Source organism: Ambystoma mexicanum, chromosome 10 (genome assembly GCF_040938575.1).
Source record: "Ambystoma mexicanum isolate Mex_15411 chromosome 10, UKY_AmexF1_1, whole genome shotgun sequence".
Taxonomy (NCBI): Eukaryota; Metazoa; Chordata; class Amphibia; order Caudata; family Ambystomatidae; genus Ambystoma; species Ambystoma mexicanum.
In genome coordinates this window covers 236410269-236429938 of record NC_090932.1, presented here as the reverse complement: position 1 = coordinate 236429938, position 19670 = coordinate 236410269, and the positions used below count along the sequence as shown (strand labels likewise).

At 51.8% G+C, this 19670-nt stretch overlaps 1 protein-coding gene across 1 annotated transcript in view; it reads right to left on the bottom strand.

Annotated features, from left to right (window-relative positions):
* The window catches only part of PIWIL2 (piwi like RNA-mediated gene silencing 2), a 2524398-nt gene that overhangs the window by 593597 nt on the left and 1911131 nt on the right, over positions 1-19670 (bottom strand). Inside the window, exon 18 of the mRNA XM_069617761.1 lies at positions 625-741. Within this exon, the coding sequence (XP_069473862.1) occupies positions 625-741 (117 nt within the window). The remainder of the gene's footprint in view (positions 1-624; positions 742-19670) is intronic.

Genomic DNA, 19670 nt, shown 5'->3' with positions numbered 1-19670 from the left:
AAAAACTGTCTTTAGAGGCCTGGATTGCTTTATAAGGGGGACAGCAAAGGAAGATAAGGAAAACTGACATACACACACTTAAATATCAGGAATTGACAACGCCGGGAATTTGGAAAGGGCAGTCCGGGTGTTATCCTCATCACCCCTCCGCCCTCCAAACCACTCAAGCACACTACACACCAGCATATTTGACACTCAAGGTAGTGCATCACCAACTATTAGCAAAAACAAAAAAAAAGGGGCTATGCTCAAAAAGCATTGTTCAAAGTGAAGATAAAGTACAGAGTACAGACCGAATACAGAGAGCAAAGTTAACCAAACGTGTCGGAGCCCTTCCACCGTGCACAATCAAGGCCACATAACCTACTCTATGGGATGGCCGCCTCTCGGAGAGGTCAACAATTACGTTTTAGCTCACTGTCTGTACCAAAGAATAAATATCCATTTTCACATCAGTCTGGTCCTGCCAACAATGGCAGTTAAGCACCAAAGAGCTACGCCTCTGAACAAGAAATGCAACAATCCCAGATACACGCTTCTGGTCTTGTTCTGTACTGTCAGTGAAATGTGGCTGTGGTGCGATGCGTCCCGGGGGAAACAAACCCTGCCTTATTTCTGACTTACCAATGGAATGTCGACTCCCCAGAGCTCACCCCCTAGCTTGCAGTTTATTTGCAAGAGTATCTTCTGGGCAATACTTCTCAGTTTGTTAGGCTGTGAAATGGTCCTTGCATTAATCACCTGAAGAAACAGAAAGACAACAATCTATAAATAACAAACCCCCAATCACAAAATTTAGTGCAGAAAAACATGTAGTGGCTGAGAGTTCACAACAAGTTATGTCAGGACTCTGTTATTCTGCAAGTGTTTGTGATGTCCCAAGCACAGTATCATTTCGGCAGCCCCCCCCCGCGCTTTAGTCAGACCAGATATGAAGTGTATAGGGTAAAAAAGATGTCCCCTCTGGTTGTGCTGGAGAAGCCCAAGGCAGCTGTCCAGAATCACTTTATTGTAGGACCAGCCAAGGCTGAAGCATGGCCACTGACAACCCGAGAAAACGATATTGCTACCCTGCCTTGCAAAATCTTCTACAAAATAAAACAAACAAGCATTGACAATGACAATCGTTTTGACGCTTTTAGTTGTTAACTGCATTTTACATTTAGCATGGAGGTAAGGAATGAGGAATGACAGCACTGGGAAGAAGAAATGAGGGAATGGCGGAGGGTGAAGGAAGCACTGTGAGGAGGAAGAAATAAATGGCAACACTAGGGAGAATTAAAAAAAACTTGATGAAAGTTAGGCCAGCAACAGTACACAGGAGCATTGTAAAAGATTTGGGGCAAAGGGCACCATCGCAAATGCGGGGGCGGGGGGAGGCGGTGGAGTGCCAGCGCAAATTGGGGGCGGGAGAAGAGGGCCCCAGCGCAAATGGCGGGTGGGAGAAAAGGGTGTCAGCACACAATTGGGGGCTGGGTGGTGGGAGAAGTTGCCAGTGCAAATGTGGGGGGGGAGGGTGGGCGGGCAGGGAGAGGGCGCCAGCACACATTTGAGGGAGGAGGGCAACTGGGAAATTTGAGGTGGGGATTAGGGGGGGGTGAAGGCACCAGCGCAAATATAGGGGGATGGTACTAGCGCAAATGGGAGGGGGAAAAGAGTGTGCCAGTGCACATTTTTGGGTCTGGGGGGAGGGGAAGAGGGCACCAGTGCAAATATGGGGGTGGAGGGAAGAGGGCGTCAGCACAAATGGGGGTGGGGGAGAAGAGGATGCCAGCGCAAATTAGGGGAGAGGGAAGAGGGAGCCAACGCAATCCCCACTTTCCCCTTGCACTTCTCGTTCTAGCACTTGCATGATCTGAATGACAATGCCTATTAAGATAGTTTGTCTTGTCTTCCCCTCTGTCTCCCCTCCCTTGTCGCGCCTAGAAACACATGTGTAGAGGTGCATTATAAATGACTTGCCATATAATATAGAGAGAGGATACCAGTGCAAATATAGGGGTTGAGGGGGAAGAGGGCGCCAGTGAACATTTTGAGTGGGGGTGGGAGAGAGGTTGCCAGTGCAAATATGGGGGGCAGAGGGTGCCAGTGCAAATGGGGGGCAGAGAGGTCACCAGCGCAAATTGGGAGGGACAAGAGCGTGCCGGCGCTAATGGGGATTGGGGGGGAAGACGGAGCCAGCGCAAATATGGTGCGGGTGAAAAGGGTGCCAGCGCAAACAGGGGGGGCACCATCGCAAATATGGGGGGAGGAGGGAATAGGGCGCCAGCGCAAATGGGGGAGGAGGGACAGGGCAATGGGGGAAGGAGAGACAGGGCAATGGGGGAAGGAGGGACAGCGCAAAAGGGGGGAAGGAGGGACAGCGCAAAAGGGGGAAGGAGGTACAGTGCAAAAGGGGGAACAAAGGGGACAGCGCAAATGGGACAGCGCAAAGGGGCATGAGGGACCCCGCAAAGGGGCACAAGGGACAGCGCAAAGGGGGCACAAGGGACAGCGCAAAGGGGGCACAAGGGACAGCGCAAAGGGGGCATGAGGGACGGGGCAGTAGGGACAGCGCAAAGGGGGCTGGAGGAATTTGCAAAGGGGGCTGCAGGGAAAACAAAAAGGGGGCAGGAGCGACAACACAAAGGGGGCAGGAGGGTAGCAGAAAGGGGGAGCAACAGCGCAAATGGGGAGCACATCTGTTGGTTGTATGTATAATTGCAGCCTGGTTGTAGATGTCCTATACTGTAGTTTTGCTCTCAATGGGGCTCAATAAGGACCATGAAGCACAAATTATACAATTGAGCAGCAGGCAAGAAACCAGCAACAGCAGCAGACAGGGGAGTAACAATACTGAACTCATGCAATGTTAGCAATAAGGAACAAGTTACTTACCTGTAACTGTTGTTCTGCAGCATGGGTCTGGCATGGATTCACATGCTCATGAATATTCCCCGTCGTCAGGCTGGGAATCCTCGGTAAAGAAAAAACCAGTATCAGTTTCGTTTCTGATCTGTCTTTCGTAGTAGTAACCAATCACTGATCTCTGCGTCATACTGACCACAGCCAATGACTGCCCTCTACCTAAGCCCCGCCTCTGGCAGCCATCTTCAGATTTGGTAGCACGTGAAGTGGCAGTATGACCAAGTGAAGAGCCGCAGAGGGGTAGGCGGGAGGGTTCGCATGTGAATCCATGCCAGACCCATGCTGGAGAACAACAGTTACAGGTAAGTAACTTGTTCCTTCTCCAGCATGGGGTCTGGCATGGATTCACATGCTCATGAATAAAGAATACATAGCAGTACACACATGCACAACCACGGGAGGTGGCAAAGGCTCAACATCAAGCATTACATCAAACTCAACATTAAGCAAATCTTACCTCCTCACCAGGCTCACCTTAGGCGAACAGGTTGCGCAGCACTGCTTGGCCGACCCTGGACTCCTCCCTGGAATCCCGATTGACGCAGTAGAATTTCGTGAAGGTGTGCGTCGACCTCCACGTAGCAGCCCTGCAGATGTCCAGCAAGGGCACACCAGATAGGAACGCCATGGTAGCTGCGATCGCTCTGGTCGAATGGGCTCTCGGACGGCCAGGCAGCGGTCGGTTTGCCAACCGATGACAATACATGATACAGCCTGAGAGCTTCTGGAAATGGAAGCCTTCGAGAGAGCCTTCCCCTGATTGACAGGTCCAAAGTTCACAAAGAGTTGTGACGTCTTCTGAAAACACTTTGTGCGGTCCACGTAGAACTTCAGCGCTCTAGCCACATCCAGCGAGTGCAAAGTCCTTTCAGCCGGCGACGAAGGCGACGGGAAGAAAACAGGCAACACCAAGGGTTCGTTGAGGTGGAAGTCCGACGGCACCTTGGGCATGAAGGAGGGGTGCGTCCTGAGCACTACCCTCGTGTCGTGAAAAGTCAAGTACGGGGCCTTGCAGGAAAGGGCCTGGATCTCTCCCACCCGTCGTGCGGAGGTGATGGCCACAAGAAACGCTGTTTTCCACGACAAGAACTTCAACGGAGCCGAGTGCAGAGGCTCGAACGGAGGTCCCATGAGCTTGGTCAGCACCACGTTGAGCTCCCACGCCGGGGCCGGAGCCTTCACCGGCGGGAACGATCTGAACAGTCCCTTCATGAACTTTCACCAGACGATGAGACCACAAAGACGTCCGCCCCGTGGTTCTGGTGTATCGGGAGATCGCAGCAAGATGAATCTTGATGGACGCGTGCGCCAGTCCAGCCTTGGCCAGCGTCAGTAGGTACGGCAGTACTTGGGGAGCCGTAATCCGTAGAGGGTTAATCTTCTGTGCGTGGCACCAGACAGAGAACCTCTTCCATTTGTGTCCGTAGCATTTAAGAGTTGAGGACGCCCTGGCCTTTGCAAGAACCTCTCTGCAGTCGGCCGGTATGTCGTATCCTCCAAACTGTAACACTGCAGGAGCCAGGCCTGCAAGTTCAGCGACTTCGGGTCGTGATGGAGGATGGCGCCTCCTTCCCTGGAGGGAAGATCCGCGTCCACTGGCAGCTTGATTGACGGGGACGCTGACAAGTCCAGAAGGTCCGGGAACCATATCTGCCTCGGCCACGCAGGTGCGACGAGGATCATCCTGCACCGTGACCTCTTGAGCTGGTTGATGAGCCGGATCAGCAATGGCAATGGAGGGAACGCGTATAGAAACAGGCCCTCCCAGGGGAACGAGAAAGCATCGTTCATGCTCCTCGGCTGGGGAAACCTGCTGGCGAACCTCCGGCACTTGGAGTTCGTCGCCGTCGCGAACAGATCGATCTGGGGTGTGCCCCACCGTCGGAAGAGGCGGTCCACTAGATCCTGTCGTAGTTCCCACTCGTGGCACGAGCGCAGCTCCCTGCTGAGTGAGTCGGCGATGGTGTTTTTTATCCCTGCCAGATGAAACGGCACCAGAAACATCCCTTGGGCGACGGCCCAATGCCACAGATCCTGCACCTCCCTGGACAGGGCTGGGGACCTGGTTCCGCCCTGTTTCCTGATGTAGAACATGGTGGTGGTGTTGTCGGTGAAGATCCTCACCACCTTGCCCTTGCGGGACGGAAGGAAGGACCTGAGGGCCCAAAACACTGCACGGAGCTCCAGGACGTTGATATGGAGGGACTTCTCCGTCGGGAGCCAAAGGCCTCTCGCGTGCAGATTTTCGGTGTGCGCTCCCCACCCTTCCAGGGAGGCATCCGTGGTCACTGTTTCCTGGTGGCGGGGGGTCTGGAAGTCGATGCCCGCCGTCAGATGCGCGCGGGTGCCCCACCACAGGATCGCTCGTCGGAAACTCTCGTCGAGTGTGATCCTCTCCTCGAAGCTGCCCGTTGTCTGGATCCAGCACGCGTCCAGGAACTCCTGCAACGGGCACATCCGGAGCCTGCACAGGGGGATGAGGTAAATGCAAGAAGACATCATTCCGAGGAGGGACTTGATGGACCTCACTCTGGCCGCGTCCGCAACCAGCATCCGCTGCACCTTGCCCAAAATGGCCCTCGTCCTTTCCTCCGACGGATAGGCCAGAAGCGACACTGTGTCGAGCTTCGCTCCCAGAAACAGTGCGTCTTGCGCGGGCACCAGGTGGGACTTGGCGTAGTTTATGGAGAATCCCACGTCCGTGAGAAGTTGGACGGTCCTTGCCGTGTGCTCCACGGCGAGCTCCTTCGTCTTCGCTCGGATGAGCCAGTCGTCCAGGTAGGGGTAGACGTGGATCCCCTCTCGGCACAGCTGAGCTGCGCCGCCACCGGTGCGAGGCACTTGGTGAACACCCTGGGTGCCGACCTCAGTCCGAAGGGAAGGGCTCTGAACTGATAGTGACGCCCTTGGACCACGAACCTGAGAAACTTTCGGTGTCCCTTTAGGATGGGAATATGGAAGTAGGCATCCTCCAAATCCAACGACGACAGGAAATCGCCCTCCTCCAGCTGACCCAGGACGTGTTGGAGGGTGACCATCCGGAACTTCTGTGCCTTGATGAATTTGTTCAGTCGTTGTAGGTTCAGGATGGGACGCCATCCGACCGTCTTCTTCTTCACGAGGAAGTATCTTGAGTAAACTCCGGAGCCCCGAAGCCTCTTTGGGACGAGCTCGATGGCGCCCTTCTTGAGCATCGCCTTTACCTCCTAGAGAAGTTGAGGGACGTGATGTTCTTTCCTGGCCACAGGGGGGACGCGCGGGCACCTCTTTAGAAACTCGAGCGCGTGACCCTGGGCTAGGGCGTCCAGCACCCAACGGTCGGTGGAGATGGACTCCCACACGCTGACGAAGCTCGCCAGCCGGCCTCCCACCGGGGTGCTTCGGTGGGGGCCCGACCCCACGGCCGGTTCAGTCCTGCTTCGATGAGGCTTTGCCGCCTTGACCTCCGTGGCGACGACGGCGGGGTCCGCCTGACTTGCCTCGTCCCCTGTAAGCTTCCTGCGACGAAGAAACGGGCCGCTTGACGGTAGGTGGAAAATCCACCGCCGGAACCTTTGGAGGCACCCTGTTTGCCTCCGCCGCTCCGAAAGGGCGGCCGCCGTTGCTGGAGAACCCCAAGAGCCCGGGCCGTCTCCGTGTCTGCCTTGAAGGGAATCGTCCACTGTTTTCCCAAACAGGTTGTTTCCGTCGAACGGCATGTCCAAGACTCTGGTCTGCACTTCCTGACGGAAGTCAGTAGCCTTGAGCCATCCACGCCGCCTAAGGCACACGCCGTTTCCCAACTTGCGAAATCCAGTGTCAGCGATGTCCGTCGCAATCGTGATGGCGTGGTCCGACGCCACCTCTCCCTTCCTGCAAGATCTCTAGGGCATCCGCCCTCTTGTCGTCCGGTAGGAAGTCCAGCAGGGGCGCCAGTTTGTACCACAACTCCTTGTCGTAGCGGGCTTCGATAGCCAAGGCGTTGGCCCCCTTAATCGTCGTCGCTGCAGACGAGATGACCCTGAGTCCCATCGTATCCAATTTCTTTCCCTCGCCGTCCGGCGGGGAGGTCGACGTAGAGGCCGCGCCCCCCCCGCTTTCTTCCTGGCCGCCGCAGAGACGACCGAGTCCGGGGTCGGCTGTGCCTGAAGGCACAAGGGGGCCGCGTCCGGGACCCGGTACTACTTCTCGTACCGATCCCTTCTAGCCGGCGTCGTGGATGGGTTCTTGAGGAGGGCGAGGCCCTCATCCCAAATATCGTCCAGTAGAGGTACGGAGAGGACCGTCTTCCTCTTGGCCTCGCACCGTTGATAAAGGAAACCTTCCTTCTTCTTCTCTTCCGGGCAGAGCTGGAAAAGCTCGGATGCCCTGGCGATCATGGAGTGAAACGATCCAATCTCGTCGGGCGGGGAAGCCCGGGTGGGAGGTGACGACGGCAGATCCTCGTTGTAAACCTCGTCGTCTGTACCCGTCGCGGCCGTGTCAGTCCCCGTATCATCCCCACGAGTCGTGGACGAGGAGGAGGGCTGAACAGGTCGCGATGGCTGAAAAGGAGGTGGAGGATGAATCCTTCTTCTCTTAGGGGGAGGGCTCCCAGAAGGGCCTGGCTCTGGGTCCCCCGTCGGGAGCGGTTCCTCCGCTGGTGGTAACGGCAGTCTCGTCCTTATCTCCGAGCATAAGGACTGTATAGCCAACAAAATGGCCGCCGAGTTGTCTTGCGGCACTGGTTGAGGGGATTCCGACGGGCGGTCAGGGGCCCCGTCGGCACCCTCGACGTTATCGTCGTCTCCCGCGTCGGGGTCCCTCCCGACGGGCTGGTCTTCTTCCACGCCAACGCCGTGGCTTAAGACTTCGATCAGCTCTTCCTCAGAGGTTGAGGCCGAATCCACAACGACCTCCTGCCCCCCCTTTTTCTTCTCCGTCGGAGGTTTCACGGGGGTCCTGTCGATGGGCATAAAAGAGGACTCCCTCTGCGGTAGCAGGGAGACTCTGAGCCCCGAGGTCGCCACCACTGGTGTAGCCTCCACAGGCTGAGTGTCATGATCTCTGCTTCCAAAAGGTCAGGGTTTTCCCAACTCCCTTGGAAGCAGATCCATAACCCAGGTTCCGAGTGCCAACCAGTCCCAATTGGGACCTTTTGGACCCAGTCCTGGCGCCAGTGGCACCAGGCTCATAAATATGCCCAGTCCCAGCGCTGGAAGCGCCGGGCTCATAATGCTTGGGTGGACTTACCTTCAGCAGACCATGCTGCTTACTTGCCTGCCAGTTGAGCCTCTGATCCTCTTCTGTTTGGAACTACTTTTCCTGTTGGGTGGGGCTGGAGCCACTCCCTAGATTCAGAACACTGGAACTCTTCTGGAAGGCAGGAACTCTTTTCTTACCAGGAACTCTTTTCTTACTTAGGCGTGGCTGTGGAAGGAGACACCTAAGCACTACAGGAGGCTATTTAAACCACACCCGGTGGATGAATCTTGCTTTGCGTTATTCTGCAACCTCTGCAGCAGAACGATCATCGTGTCTTCTGCATCCGGTCCTGGGCCTAAGGAAAAAGGCTTACCATCCTGAATCCAGTCTTCAGCAACACCTATAAAGACAAGAAAGAACAGGTTAGCATTCCGGCATCTGAAAGGCAAAGGCTTACCATCCTGAATCCAGTCTTCAGCAACACCTATAAAGACAAGAAAGAACAGGTTAGCATTCCGGCATCTGAAAGGCAAAGGCTTACCTACTCTTCGTGCGCTCCGGAGGTCTTCACACTGCATTCCGGCATCTGAAAGACAAAAGTTTACCAACTCTTCGCACGCTCCGGAGGCCTTCGGCGCTGCATCCCGCATCTGAAAGACAAAACAAGGTGCGTTTAAAGACATTGGGGAACTTTAATACTCACGTGCCATTACTCCTTTCCACATCTAATCCAGTGGGTATTCCGGCACCCTGCAGCCGCTCCGAACTCGTACCTGCAAAATAAAAAGACGGTTAGAGCGCATAGTGAAGCAGGCAACAAGCGCTTACTTACGTGCTTCCAGGCGCTTCTATTCATCACACGGGCTCCATCTTCAACTCACTTCAGCCCGTCATCCGCCATCGCCGGAACCCTGCAAAACAAGAGACATTACTACTAAAGACTTTAAAGACATTTGAATGACTCGAAACTTACAGTTCGTGCAGTAAATGACGGACAGCAGTCCTCTGAAGTCAAGAGGCCTGCGCTACCTATCCAGTGAAGAAACTGGTTACAGCACCCTGCCCCGAGGCAGATGGAGAGCTCGGCATTCACTTACCTAAGGTGAGAGCGTTAACCTTTGGGGGTCTACAGGAGAGGAGAAGAGGAAAGAGATAGGGACACCCCAATAACCCCAGTTCATTAACCCCATATTTTCTATCTGCAGACATCTTACTCTACACGTCAGGCATACAGTGCACAGAGGTCCAGCCCAAAGAGCCAACCGGGTGCTACACATCACCTTTGAAGATACGGTAGTCGCCCAGTCAAGACCGGCGCCTCTGCGAGAATCAGGTGAGCGTTACACTGAGCCAGGTCCGCCGCGACTGTCTCGATAGAGGCCTTGGCCGGATGGATTAAGACTTTCACCACCTTAGGTGCGCTCACCGCCTCGCTCTCCCTCCGATGGGGCCTTCGAGCTCGACCGCGGCCTCTCCAGGAGCTTTGCCGGGTGCTCGGCCTTCCTCTTACCCGAACCAGAGCGTTGGCTCGTGGTTGATGGTGCCGGGGAGGATGCGCCCTGCCTGGCGCCCGTAGAGCCCGGCCGTTCGGCGCTCCCGGTGCCAGCGGACTCGCGGTGCTTGGCCTTGTGTTGGACCCCCGTCGCCGGGGCATCCTCAAAGGTCTTAGAAGACCACTCGGATTTCTTCTTCTTCTCGCCTGACGGGCTCTTCCCTTCCAGCCAGTTGGCGAGACGTTGATGGCGGTCCTTCATGGTCCGCTCCGACATATTGCCACAAAACGCACAGTCCTTCTCCACGTGCGTCTTGTCCTCATGTAGGCAGTACAGACAAAGGGAGTGTTCTTCCTCCTTAAAGACATTCTGAAGCTGGCATCCAGGGCACACCCTGAACAGCTTTCCGGGCGTCGAGCTTCCCTTCTCCTGGGCCATGTCCGAGATGGGCCTGAGAAACTTCTGGAGTCCTCCAAAAGCGTGGCTCGACGAAATCTTCACCTATGAGGGGCGTAGACGAATCCGACACGGGTCCCCGTTGATCGGATGAAGAAACGGTGGAGCTTGAGGCTCTTTTGACCGAAAAATCGAAGTTTTTGAGAAAAAAACGTGAAAGATTAGCACTAATGCTCTAGAGCAATAGCACGAGGATCCCAACACTTGAACGTGCGGTAAAAATCTGAAGATGGCTGCCAGAGGCGGGGCTTAGGTAGAGGGCAGTCATTGGCTGTGGTCAGTATGACGCAGAGATCAGTGATTGGTTACTTCTACGAAAGACAGATCAGAAACGAAACTGATACTGGTTTTTTCTTTACCGAGGATTCCCAGCCTGACGACGGGGAATGTTCATGAGCATGTGAATCCATGCCAGACCCCATGCTGGAGAATGAAACGAAGGTTAGGGTATTGATAGAATTGTAGGTTTCGAGGGTATTAACAATACTGAACATTCTGGAGAGGATTTGCAATGCTGACTTTATGATGTTTGTTTATTTTTATTATTTATATTGCGCACCAGACCCGGGGTTATTCGGGCGCGAAGGCAGAAAGAGGGTTGTTCAACTTAGGTTACAGATTAGACATGGGGGTCCAGCTACGGTTACAATGCTGTAGACATGTATTGTCAAGGAGAAACAGAAGTATATACAGTAAGTTTACAAGAATACAGGTGTGGCATATAAATAAAGCGGAACAAATATACAGAATGTATATGAGATCCCAGAAGACAGTAGGGTGAGGGTAGGCATCATGTTCTTTTAGCCATTGAGTCAGATTAGATCTGAATTGCCGGTAGGGGAGATCTTCCCTTAGAGCAGGGGGAAGGGAGTTCCAGTATTGTGCTGCTTTAACAGCGAAGCTGCTCCCCCCAGATTAAGTGAGTTTGAATCTGGGTACTAACAAAGGGTTGGAGTTAGCTTTTCTTAGGGGACGAGAAGCTGTTTGTCTGGTGAATCTGTCTATAAGGTATTGCAGGGCTGCGTGGTTAAGGCATTTGTGCGTAAGGGATGCTGTTTTGAGGAAGATTTTGTCTTTTGTGGAGAGCCAGTTAGTAGATCTCCTGAGGTCTGATACATGGCCGTTTTTAGGGAACTTTAGGGCAGCTCTCATGGCATTATTTTGAAGTGTCTGTATTTTGGCGGTGATGTATTTGTTGCTGCCTATGTAGAGGGCGTTGCAGTAATCTAGTTTCGATAGGATTAGTGCCCTTGCTAGAATGACGCAATTGTTAGGTGAGAGGAAGGGCTTGGCTGCTCTAATTAACTTGCAGGTGTAGGAGGTGGCTGAGGCCATGGCATTCACTGTTTACCAAAGGTAAGCGTGGAGTCTATGTAGAACCGGAGGGTTTTAACTACTTTGGCCACAGTAATGATGTTATTGTCAATTTTTAAGGAGTCATATTTGGGGCCTAGTTTTTTGATGTTGGAAGAGGTGCCTAGAATGAGCAGGTCAGTTTGTCATCATTCAGGCATAGACCGTGGGAGGCCACCCATGCCTGGATGAGGTAGACTCTATTCACAAAGGTCAAATCCTTGTCATAATCTCCCATCAACGGGATGAGGATCTGTGTATCATCTGAATAGTTAGTGTAGGTGATACCTAGACCGTCTAGATCATCGAAAAGGGGCTTTGTGAAAATATGGTAAAGGGTAGGAGATACACATGATCCTTGGGGTACGCCACATGAAATAGGTGCGGGGTCTGCAGCCGCTAGAGGCGAGAAAACTTGCATTGTCCTGTTATCTAAGAAGGACTGGATCCATGCAACTGCTTCATGGGAGAAGCAGGCTGCCGTGACCAGATAGTTACAAAGTTTGCATGATCTACCCGATCGAATGCGGCAGAGAGGTCGAGGATAAAGATCATTAAACAAGATAAGCCATTGGAGGTAAAGATAGCTTTACGAATACCTTTAAAACGTCTCGGCCAACTTAAGAAAGATATTAGAAACCTTCACTCAAGAAACTTTTTTTGTTACTTGTAAAGAATGAAAAAAATAGAGTTCGACCTCTGAGGAGACACAATCGGAGAACTGGAATAAGCCTCTGCTGCTGAATGGAAATTTTGAGTGTGCTGGTTATGAAGAGGTACTTGTGAGTTTCTGACAAGGCACACTCACTCTCAGGCATATGCAAGTATACAAGGGATACAAGGGACACAGGCGTAGTAACATACGTCTTCCTTTATTGCAACCACCACAGGAACTGCCCGTTTCCCTTCCCGCCCCCTCCCTAACCCCAACATAATGAGGTAGAAGGAGACTGCCTCGAGTGTTCACGGCACACCCTGACATTTCCCCCCTTTTTAAAGTACGATGTCACCAACTCTTACCAACTCTTACCCCATCTCTTCAATGAGTCTTTGAGGTTTCATGCGGCTCCTCTGCGGCCTCCGGTGGCTGCGAGGGGTCGAATGGACCGGCGGTGCCTGGGCCCAGTTTCCTTCTTCCTCAGACGCTTCCCCATCACCGAGAGAGGGTTCCTTGCGCCCTCTATCTTCAGTGCTGTCGTCATCCCTTTCCCAGACGGGCCGCTACTTTCTTGAAGTGTGACACATTGCGTGTCACAGAGGAGTGACCTCTCTCAGCGGTGATCGTGGTGCCTTCCCTGTGTGTCACCGTTAGAGGGTCAGGCGCGAACGTGGCCTCTTCCTTTCAACCTTTTGGTTGGCGTATTAGCACTTGATCCCCTGGTTCCACTGCTGACTCCTGAGCTCGCCTTCTGGCCTTGGCAGTGTCCTTCATTTTCCTTTTGTCATCCGTGTCCTTATCTCTCGCTGTAATAAAATCCAAAGACAGCGTATGCCAAGGCGCCGGGGCACCATCAAAGGACATAGAAGGCCTGCAGGACTTTGTTTTTGAGACTTGTGCTGAGCACAAACACCACAGGTCGCGATGAACTGGGCAATATCTTTTCGCCAAGTGGGCCACCAGTAATAATTCTTTATCTTAGATTGAGCCATTCCTGGATGCTGACAGCCATTCCTGCTGTTCTGATTGGTTCATCAAGTGTTGAAAGTCAATTTTTAGGTCGTCCAAAGTGGCAGTTACTGCAATCGTGTTCAGGATTCGTTCTTCAGGGATGATTGCCACAGGGTCTGGTGTGAACGCCTTTCCGTCTTTGCTCATTCATGATAGGGCGTCCGCTTTTCTATTGCATACTCCAGGTCTGAAGGTAATGACAAAGTCATATTCCGCAAAAAAGAGAGCCCAGCCGAGTTGGCGTGATTATTCTGATTATTGTGCTTTTGCGGTTTTCAGATATTGTTGTTACAATGGTCCGTAATGACGGTGACTGTGTGCCTGGCTCCAAGAAGGTAATGCCTTGATGCCTTGAATGATGCTTTTATTGCTAACAGTTCTTTATCTGTTATCGCATAGTTCAATTCGGGAGCAAAGAACTTACGAGACCAGAAAGCCATGGGATGTAAGTGTCCGGTTTCTGGATCTCGCCGAGACAAAACGGCTCCCATTGCTACACTGGCAGCATCAGTTTCGACGACGTATGGCAATTCGGGTTGGGGATGCCATAAAATGGGTGCTGATGTGAATGCTCGTTTTAGGGTCTGGAAGGCTTCTTCTGCTTCTGTGGTCCACTGAAATCGTTTGTTCTTTCGCAGCAGGGAGGTGATGGGGTGAACAATCTGGGAGAATCCTGGGATGAACCGACGATAAAAATTGGCGAACCCGAGCACACTTTGTACACCTTTCGTGGAAGTCGGTGAGAGCCATTGGAGGATGGTATCTACTTTGTGCGTGTCCATGTGTACCCCTCGCAGTGTGAATATAAACCAGAGGAATTCCACCTCCGTCACTTGAAAGAAGCATTTCTCCAACTTGCCGTACAGCCGGTGTTGTCGTAGTCTTTCTAAAACAGCCCGGACATGTTTGACATGATCTTGCTTGGTGGTTGAGTAAATGAGGATGTCGTTGATATAGACGAGTACGCACACGTCCAATAGTTCACAGAGCACGTTGTTCATAAAATATTGGAACGCTGCAGGGGCATTACATAGCCCAAAGGGCATAACCTGATATTCGTAAAGGCCATATTTTGTGCGAAAGGCTGTCTACCACTCATCCCCCTTTTTGACTCTTACCAGATGGTAGACCCCCTCGTAAATTGAATTTGGAATAAACTTGTGCGTTTTTTACTTGGTCCAGATTTTCTGGAATGAGTGGCAACGGGTACCGATTTTTTTACCGTGATCTGATTGAGGGCTCTGTAGTCAATACAAGTTCTCAGGTCTCCGTCCTTGTTAGGCACGAAAAATAAGGCTGAGGAAGCAGGGGATTTTGACGGGCAAATGAAGCTGTTGGCTAAATACTGATCCAAGTATGTTTTTAAATGTTGGTTTTCTTGCTCTGTTAGAGCGTAAATCCGACTGCAAGGAATCTGGGCTCCGGGTACAAGATCAATTTGGCAGTCGTACGTTCTGTGCTGGGGTAAGGTATTCGCTTGCTCCTTTTGAAATATATCTTGGTAAACCAGGTATTCAGAGGGTAAAGAACTGGTGAGACCTAATACGATTCCTTTCTTTGAGCTTGGTTTAGTGCGATCTTTCACTAAGCATTCTTTGTTGAAACAGGTGTTAGCACAGTCTGGGGGAAAAGTCAGAACTCTTTTACGCCAGTCGATCTTGGGATTATTGGTTTCCAGCCAAGGCATCCTTAATATCATTTGGAACGGAGGAGCGGCAATGACATCGAAGGTGATGTCCTCTTGGAGACCTCCCTGACACAGAAGCGTAACTTTTTCGGTATAATGCGTCACTGGGCCAGATGATAAATGAGATCCATCAACCGCTGTAACATTTTCCGATCTCTGCTTCTGTCGAGAGGAAGACTTATCCGGATAGCCAAATCTTGGTCAATATAATTCCCCACAGCTCCACTGTCAATATATGCTTCTAAAGCATGCATTTTCGATGGGTGTTTGTGGTCTACCAAGAGCACCGGGATGACTAGGTGTGACGTCTGTATTGGTTCCTTTTCACTGCTCGACAAGTGGACCCCTACTGTCATGGCCACTGGTCATTGGCCAGTTACTTCACATCCTGCAGGGTCCCAATGGACCCAGTCTTGTCGCCTTTGGCACCAAGCTCATTATAAAGTGTGCTTTGCAAACAGACTGTTGAAGGCACGTACACCTGGCCAGGGCGGGGCCCTAGCAATGCATGGACGGCACATGCAGAAGGCAGGAGGAGTGGCAAGGTGGGGCCTCAGTGCGGGGCCTAAAGGGAGTGGCTGGGGCCAGGCTATATAAACCGGCCCCACCCGCATGCTGGCGCTTCGCGTTAGTCTGCTAGTGCAGCGTAACGCTTACTGCCGTTCAGAAGACCTTACCTGTTTCAGTACGTGTATCCTCCGACTCTAGAACCCCTCCAGCATTTTACCTTGAGGTCAGCCACACCATCACTTCACTTCTGCAACTACGCGCGCATTTTACCTGGATCAGCCGCACCATCGATGGAAGCGTTGCTATCGCTTCACTTCTGCAACTACACGCGCCTCTTATCTGGGTCAGCCGCACCATCGCTGGAAGCACTGCTATCGCTTCCCCCTTCTGCAGCCACATGCATATTTTACCCAGATCTGCAGCCCCTCGAGAGTGCCGCCCGGCATCCTTTCTAGTCCCGAACTTCCATAAACGCGTGATGATCTTCCGATGCACCATCCTCGGGGATCTTCATCTCTGGCCGCCTGTAGGATTTCGGAAACCGCCCATCAAGCACCGATCAGCAGCGCCTGCAAAGGGAAAGGAAACACAAGGTTAGCATTTGCACAGACTTTCATCCTCTAAGCAGCAAGCTTCAGGTAGAGGCCACTTACCTCTGGTAGTTCCTCCAGAGCAGACTTCGTCATCACACGTTCCTGGGTCATCTTCATACCTAAGGGAGAGAGAAAGGACAATATTTGGTTATGGACAATAATCATGGCGGAAGATTAACACATTCAATATGAACATTAATCATAGTTACAAAACTTACCTTCACGACGGAATAGTCGCAGCCAGTCTGCACCTTCACGCCAAGGACCAGTGATGCAATTAGGTCCATCTACTGCGCCCCTGCTGGAAGAAAGCAGGACGGAGAGCTCATCTTTCAATCAAAACAGGTGAGCCTGCATGGGCAAACTCTTGCTCACAACCTTCTGGCATGCAAGGGTTGAGGGGAATCTCTACGTCACCACGCCATATTCACGGTCTCTCATTCCCTCTCAGGAGCAGAAACAGTATCCTGGGTCCTCGATAACGCAGTGGCTGGGGGAGAGAGCTGATCTACGGGAGCCAGGTCCAGGGAGGACTCCAACCGTGCCTCAACGCCCCCGCGGAGACCAGGTGAGCGTAACACCTATGCTTGCCAGGTGTTGGGAGTTTCCCAGAGTCCAGTTCTTCTTCTTCATTCTTGTCAGTTGCTCCGACTGTTCTCCTGGGTGGTTTCACCAGACATTGTCAGAGAAAGTGTCCTGCTTTGCCACAATACAAGCAGAGCTGTTGGTGTATTTTTTCTCTTTCCGCCTTGGTGAGAGGGCTCCGCAAGCCCCCGATCTGTATTGGTTCCGACCGTTCATGCGGCTTGGCCTTATTTTCACGGGGTCGCAGACAGACCGACCGCCCTTCAGCTCTGGCTCGATCCATTTTCCGAGTCTGCAATCTATGATCGAGTTGAACTGTTAGGTCAATATATTTAACACACCCCTCTGCCGGATTTACTACTTGGGCTAGAATGTCCTTAAGCTCCCCTCGTAATCCACGGTGAAAGAGCGTAGTTCTTTTTCTCTCTGGCCAATTTGATTGTACTATAAAACGGTCGAAGGAGGCGATGTAGGTTAACAGATTTTGGCTAACCTGCCGGAGTGACAAAAATGTGTGTCCAGCTCCTGACCTTGGGCATGCCGTGCAAATAGTTTCTCCAATTCGCGCTGAAAACCCCCAAAGTCCCGAAGCAGGGGGTCATTTTGAGTTACCAAGGGTATAGACCAGTCCGCCGCACTTCCTCACAAATATGAAAGTACAAATGCCACCCTAGATTGATTGTTGGGGAAGACCCCTGGTCTGCACAGGAAATGAAGGCGGCATTCATTCACGAATACAGCTTACTTATTCGGATCAACAGTGAAACGTTCGGGCGGAGCAAAGGGAACCGCCCCTGGAAGAACCACCTGTACGGGCGTCGACTGTGGTGGCGGAATTGGGTGGGCCAGCCCCGGTAATGGGGCTTGGCCAGCCTGTGCTTGGAGCATCTGCCTTACTAAATCATCTGTGCGTTCTCGATTCACAAGCTCCCTCCTTAAGGCATTGGTATGCTGTCTTGAGGCATGAACTTCAGCCCGTAACTCTCCCAGTAACAGGCCAACTGGTCAGTTTCTGAAGTTCCATAACACCCAGGAACAGATTCGTAGGAGGCTTGGCGATCTGTTACGCTCACCTGGTCTCTGCAGAGGTGTTGGGGCATGGTCGCAGCCCTCCCAGGGATGAAACTCCTCTTGTCTGTTCCACTCTCTGCATCTGTGTGGGGAACTGTGGTGATGAGCAGTGCAGTTCCTGCTGAATGATGATGAGCTCTCCGTCCTGCTGCTTCTGGCAGGGGCACTTGTTGAAAGAAACCGAGTTCCTTCACTGGTCCCTTGTCGTGGAAGTCCAGGCCAGCTGCGACTAGTCCACTTCTCTTGTAGGTGTTTCCCTTGTTTGCACTTGCCCGCTTGTCTTCCGACTGTTGTAATTGTATTTGTAAAGTTCGTTCTCTGTCCTTTGTATGCAATGTCTCTTTTCTCTGCTCTCTCCCCTTGCAGGTGGTGTAGCGGTGCCGGCGGTAGCTGAGGTAGAAGAACCAGAGCAGGCGGTACGTAGGAGCGGTGCTGAGATGGTCCGACAGCTGGTAAGTAGCCTTTAATGGTGCCTTAAGGTGCGCGTTGGGTTTTAAATGCTGTGTGACCCTGGGTTGGGTGTTTTCGGGAGTTCTAACCTTGTCTTCTTTTCTCATTTCAGGACTTCGGCTTCGTGGGACAGAGAGCGCAGGTGCTGCGGCGTCGATTCGGGATCTGCCAAGAAGATGGAGCATTGCCGTGAGATGCGAGCCAGGGTCCAGGTAAGGATGCTGTTGTTGCAGGATCATGAGGTAAGTAGCTGGTCCAGGCGGAGGTGAGCGTCACGTTGCACAGAGGTGCAAAGTAATGCAAAGCGTTTGCTTGAGGGATCGGTGGGTTTATATAGTCTTGTTCCCATCCACACCCAGTATCTCTGGCCTGCCTGCTGCCACTCCCTGCCACACCCGATGGGTCAGCACCTCAAGACAAGGCCTAGGGAGCCACACCCGATGAGTCAGCACATGGGGATGTTCTCTGGAATAAAGGCTTTCAGCACCTGGAAAGTTCTTGTAAAATAAAAGCACTCCAGCGCTGAAATAAATGTGCACTGAAGTAAAAATAAAAGCTCTCCTGCACTGAAAAAGTGTTCCTGCTCACATCTCTATATGAGCCTGGAAAGGCGCCAGGACTGAATCAAGACAGGGCCCCCTGTGTTTATGAGTCCCAAAGGGACATAAGTGAGTCAAGTGAGCCATTGTCCCGTCACTAGACGGTGTGGTTTTTGTGTTCTGGGGCCCGTGGCCATGACAGCTATGGACTAGGATTCTTTCTACAGTCATTTCCAACTATGGCCATTTGTCAGAGTTTCCTGGTATACAGTATCACTTCTTTCACCAACAATAACAGCAAAGAGCACAAAACAAAAACAATTACCATAAATCACGGGACAGTGAAACTATGGCTATTTGATCTTGCTGCCCTCCAAGGTTTTCATGTCCACCACAGCAAATAGAGTTCCACTTCTTTTTTTTAAGCAAGTGGGGAGAACCAAGTACATCTTTATCTTTCTCTCTAACGAATATGCTGACTTGACAAAAATATGGCTATTTTATTTAGCAAAATTAATTTTAATGGTAAGGACTTCGGGATTATATGTAGTGCAAGCTCATGCCTACTTTGGAAATACAAAAAGCAATTGATAGAAACGCTTGAGCCCACACTTCTTAATGACTGAAATACCACTTAGTTGCTTGCCTATGTCATTATAGAAAGGGGCAAACCATATGCAAACCATTCTTGACTAAGCCTTCAAAGAGAAATACAGAACAAATTGCTAAGCCATGTCCCCTATTCATTAGGAGGATACAAGCACTCGCATACGTTTTCAAACCATATTGTGTTTCATGCATGAGCAGCTCGATACAGTGAGATCGGAACCTATGTCTGGGCACCATTGGCTCAAGCACTCCATCTATTTGTTAAGGTTTGCTGTTTATAATTAGTAATGTTTGCAAGTAACAAACTGTCGTTGTTCAAAATGCAAACCCCTAAACCAGGAATCAGTGCCTGAGTGGGGATCATGGAAGCTAGTGACAAGACTTCCTGATCACAGAATGGGTCCTAAGTGAAAATGCCACCTGTGAAAAAGACCACAAAATGGGTGATTTCATTCCCTGCAACCAAAAAAAGCCTTCCCCACATATTCTAGGACAAGTATTAATTACTATTTGTAAGGGTGGTCGGAGAGGGAAGCCGACACAAAAGGTGGCATGGTTTTGGTTATAGACTTATTTCTGTGTGAA